The sequence below is a fragment of the Crocuta crocuta genome, unplaced genomic scaffold (assembly GCF_008692635.1).
Source record: "Crocuta crocuta isolate KB4526 unplaced genomic scaffold, BGI_CrCroc_1.0 scaffold914, whole genome shotgun sequence".
Taxonomy (NCBI): domain Eukaryota; kingdom Metazoa; phylum Chordata; class Mammalia; order Carnivora; family Hyaenidae; genus Crocuta; species Crocuta crocuta.
Window position 1 is genome coordinate 455,147 of NW_027532448.1, and position 4,839 is coordinate 459,985.

The 4,839-nt window shown below is 47.8% G+C and overlaps 1 protein-coding gene across 1 annotated transcript in view; it reads right to left on the minus strand.

Annotated features, from left to right (window-relative positions):
* HINT3 (histidine triad nucleotide binding protein 3) overlaps positions 1 to 4,635 on the minus strand; it is a 20,384-nt gene extending 15,749 nt beyond the window's left edge. The window contains exon 1 of the mRNA XM_077779413.1: positions 4,351 to 4,635. Coding sequence (XP_077635539.1) covers positions 4,351 to 4,551 — 201 coding nt within the window. The 5' untranslated portion in view covers positions 4,552 to 4,635. The remainder of the gene's footprint in view (positions 1 to 4,350) is intronic.
* Between the last annotated feature and the right edge of the window lie 204 nt (positions 4,636 to 4,839).

Genomic DNA, 4,839 nt, shown 5'->3' on the forward strand with positions numbered 1-4,839 from the left:
GGAAGGAAGGAAGGAAGGAAGGAAGGAAGGAAGGAAGGAAGGAAGGAAGGAGAAAATGGTGTTGGGGCACTTGAGAGGCTCAGGGAGTTGAGCGTCAGATTTTAGCCCAGGTCATGATCTCGCGGTTCTTGAATTCTATCCTCACGTCAGGCTCACTGCTGTCAAAGCAGAGCCCGCTTTGGATCCTTTGTCCCCTCTGTCTCTGCCCCTTCCCTATCTGCTCTCTGTTTCAAGTAAATAAACATTTATAAAAAAATGTTAAATGGTATCATTATGGTTTTTACATACTTTTCCAGTGAGAGATAGACTTTCCATGATCTTTCAGTCTGTCTTGCAAAACACCTGAGGTTGGAATTTTGGTCACTGTTTGATTTTAACAGCGTTTCTCTGCCTGTTTTCATTATCATCCCCCTAAGGAAACTTCTTAGATTTCTTTTTCTAATTGCCACCCACCTCCTCTGATATTTTAGAACCACAGCCATTTGGACATCTGTTTATATCCTATATGCTATGCCTGTCCTTCATATTTACAAATAATAAGCTTTTTGCACCTGCCCCAGGCAAGAACATAAATTTTTACCACTTTTGAGCATGTACAGATTAGACAAACAGCTAGTGTCTCTGGACTTCAATATACCACTGAGTCTACACATGTGGGCTAAGCATCCACTCACACATAACAAATAAACTGCGGTGAACAGGGTAGATGGGTACTCAACCTCCATTCCAGATACTTCTGTGTCTTTAGTACTACAGACATTTGAAAAAGCCAAAATCCCCAGACGGAATTCAGATCCTGCCCATTAGATGTACTTCAGACCTAGGTGCTTTGACGAGCTAACCTGAGGCAAAGCCACCTTTCTGCTGCTTCTGCTAGTTCCGGCTGGCGAGCTGGTCAGCTGTAGGGCTACCCAGTTTCCTTTTTCTTCCTTTCCCCTCCCATTCCAAAGTCTCGTCAACAGCTTCCTGGGAGTCAAGAGACACACAGGAGGCAGCCCTTGTTTGGACGCCAGGGCCTACTGGTGTGCAGCCAGCGGGTGCAGCAGAGCTCTGCAGCCATGTTGCTGCTCAAGGAGGGTAGAAATGTGTAGGTGCTACTGGCCTGTGTTGTCCGGAGGTCAGAAATGTGAAACATCCCGCAAGAGGCGGAACAGCCGTGCACAGCGAAGCAGAATCCAACCCAAACTCCCCATCTCGTGCTCTCACAGGAGTCACCGCTCAACAGGGGAGCAGTCACATGGCTTCCTCCCCTCTGGGCCACACCTCAAGAGACCTCTTCCTGAAGTCTCAGCTCCAGTGGCAGTCACCTACCTCCTACCTTCCTGACTGTGGCACAGGAAACAGCTCCTCAGGCTGCCAGTTCTACAAGTGCTGTTCTGGAAGTCATTCTTTTTTTTTTTTTTTTAATGTTTGTTTATTTTTGAGACAGAGAAAGAAGCAGTGTGAGCTGGGGAGGAGTAGAAAGAGACGGAGACAGAATCCAAAGCAGGCTCCAGGCTCTGAGCTGTTAGCACAGACCCTGACAGGGGGCTGTAACTCAGGAACCATGAGATCATGACCTGAGCCAAAGTCTCAACCAACCGAGCCACCCAGGGGCCCCTGGATGTCATTCTTGAAGGCTTCTCTAGATCCTGTTCTTTCAGCCCTGGCAATGCCTTTTTAGCAACTAATTCCCTATATTAAATCCATTTCTGCTTTAAATAACTAGTTTTTCTTTCTGCAACTGACCCCTGGCTAATATCTAAAGCAAATTAAGAAAAAATAACATTTGAAAGAAGATTTCAGTGCCATGCCATCTGAGGTTTGAGTTAAGAAGGGGGAGGACATCCAAGTCAAACTAGTATTTCCTCAGTGTGGTCTTGAGCAAGGTGAAAACAAACACCTCGCCTTGTGTTTCGCAACCTCTGAGAGAGACAGACAGACAGAACGTGAGCAGGGGAAGGGTAGGGAGAGGGAGACAGAATCTGAAGCAGGCTCCAGGCTCCGAGCTGTCACCATAGAGCCCCATGCAGGGCTTGAACTCACAAGCTGTGAGATCATAACCTGAGCCGAAGTCAGACGCTTAACCGACTGAGCCACTCAGGCACCCCTCAAAAGACATTCTTCATTCCCCCCCCCAATTCCACTGTCATGATATTTTAATACTGCAGATATACTCTGTCCATTTGTGTCCACTATGTTTATCTTTGCCTCATACAGAATGAAGTAAGACACTGCCCCCCGCAAAAACCAATGTTTATCCCCTCAGGAGTGAGATCTCTCCCACTGAGAATACATGGTCTAGTATTTGCTTAGTCTCAACTCTGCAATATACAACAGGAAAACATTACACGGATGCTTCTGGAGTGAGGAACCTTCTCTAGCTTTTGCCAGAAAGGTTTCCCAGGCTAACCCGCACATGATGATAGTACCTTCCCAATGATTCCAAATCAAATGTTTTCCTTTGTACTTAATTATATGTCTACTCTACTTTATATAAACCCAATAGTTTCTAAACATTTATTTCTAAAAACAAACTTATATGAATTAGTATAAGAAAATAATATGTATGATACAAAATACACAGGCTAAAAATGAGGTTCTCTTTTTAAAAAGATAAATCTTTAACCTTTAATGAGCTCTTATATATCAAACAATTCTAGATTCAATTGTAAAAAGATCAGTGCCTTTTTGAGACTGCTGTACAAGCATGTGCATCTTGCGTATGTTCCGTATTGTATGGACTCTGTATACATTCTCCCTGTGCCCCCTGGATAGGGTATAAATTAGTAAGTATTCATTTGTCTAATTTCCTCTACAAAAATGTCCCAGGCTCTTCACATAATTCACTCTGCAAATGTTCTTCACAAAGCAAAACAACCTAACCTTTGGCCAGGAAAAAAAACAAGAAAAAACCAACTGTGATACAAGTTTGGGCCACCCCACTCCCCTCCATAACTATTTTTAGACACACATTTTACACTACTAGTATCCATTATCTACTCATTTTCCTCAACATTGGTACTGCAGTGTGCAAAACTTAAAAGCGGTTTCTAGGAATCTAAGCAATACTGAATTCTGTGAAGTTAGAAAACTCACTTTACCTCTTGCTAGCCTTTTTAAACTTAGTAAAATAAGGAGTGAATGAAGGAGAGCTGAGTGGTCCCTCCTGACTTTATGGATCAGCTCAACAGAGGCCTACTTGACAGACAACTGATGTACTGAGTCCTTCCCCCAGTCAGCTGCTGCCTGTCTTCACTCCTTCCCCTCTTCAGCATCGAATCCAGGTCTATCGCTTCAGGCCTTTTTCCAGCCATAAATTCTTCCCTTTGTCCCACTGCACTTCCATAACACCCACAGAGCCAGACCCAACTCTGGGTTGACACACTGTCCACCTTGTCTAAAGCTAGATTGGGGCTGTTGCTGGCGGGGTAAAAAATAAAAATAAAAATAATAATAATTAAAATTTAAAAAAATACTGCAGGCGGTAAAACTGCCTCACCAAGTACTGGGCACGGTCACGGGCGTCTCCTCTGTATTCATGCCACCCTTTAGATTATAAGATCTGAACACCGACTATCCTTTATCTTATTCGCCAATGAATCTCCAACACCAGGTGCTTAGAACTGATTCCAATTCACTTTTAGCGAATGAATTAATGATCACTCATACACACACACCCCAGAATCACTGAAGCTGATCCTCTCCAAAGGCTAATTCGTTAAAGGCAAGTAGAACCGGGAGAAGAAAACGGGTAGCAGATACCCGTGTTCAAGTATCTGAGCAAAATCTTGGTGCTCCGAAAATGTGCATACATTCCTACACCTGTCAACACCTGTGGGAACTGGACCCTGCACTGGAAATCTGCGGCGACTGAGAAATAGTTGGACCTCTGCCCTGCTCCCCTCAGCCTAATTCCAGTCTAACAAAGAATCTTTTCCCAATTACCATGATCTCTTTCCTACCAGTTTGCTCCCCGGTAGCAGTATCAGAATGTGCAGAATTTAAAACCAGTGTCTAGAAAGACCAGCGGTGGGGACAGGGCGGAGGGATCCCTCTAATAAAAACAGACCACAAATGCTATTTTCTGCCAACTACCTCGTACCTGCAGACAGAAGCCGAAGTGCTCGGCGTTATCACTACAGTGTGATACTGCTGCAGACACAGCAATGATACTGCTGGAGACAGTCCCCGCTCCGAAAGGAGCAAGTCCGTCACGTACACCAGGCCACCCAGCCTCCCCAAACCCGGTCCCCACCTGCGAGACCTCCCTCCCTCCCGAGAACCTGACACGACTCCACCGCGGTCCGCCACGGCTAGGCCTCCGACCCGGGGCTCCCGCACCCACGCCCGGTCCGCTTGGCACCTCACCTCGCAATGCAGGAGCTCCGTGCCCGGTTCCTGCTGCCCCGCGATCCGGCAGAACACGCACTTGCTATTGTAGTCCTCGGGCTTCGGCGACCTTTCGACAACTTCGGCGGACTTGGATGAAGACACCTTAGGTTCCGCAGTCGCCGCCGCCTCCCGGCCAGGCTCGGACCCCAGGCTCTCACACCTCTGCTCCTCCGCCATCGCACCGGCCCGCGGTGGCCAAGAGCTCTGACTGCCCGGGCACTGCTGGCCCTGCGCCGAGTCCGCCTGCTGCACCTCCTCAGTTTTACCTGAAGGCGTCGCCCTTCGCCTGCCGCTGGGAAGGGCAGGGAGTTGGGCGCACGCGCTGATCCGGGATGACGCTAGACCGAGGGCGACGTAGGGATGAGCCTCAAGGCCAGGGGCCACGAGGGGGCGTGCGAGTACGCACAAGGGTGCTACCGGGAGGAGCGGGCGGTGGCTACGGGGGTCGCCCGCCCCTTGCGTCTC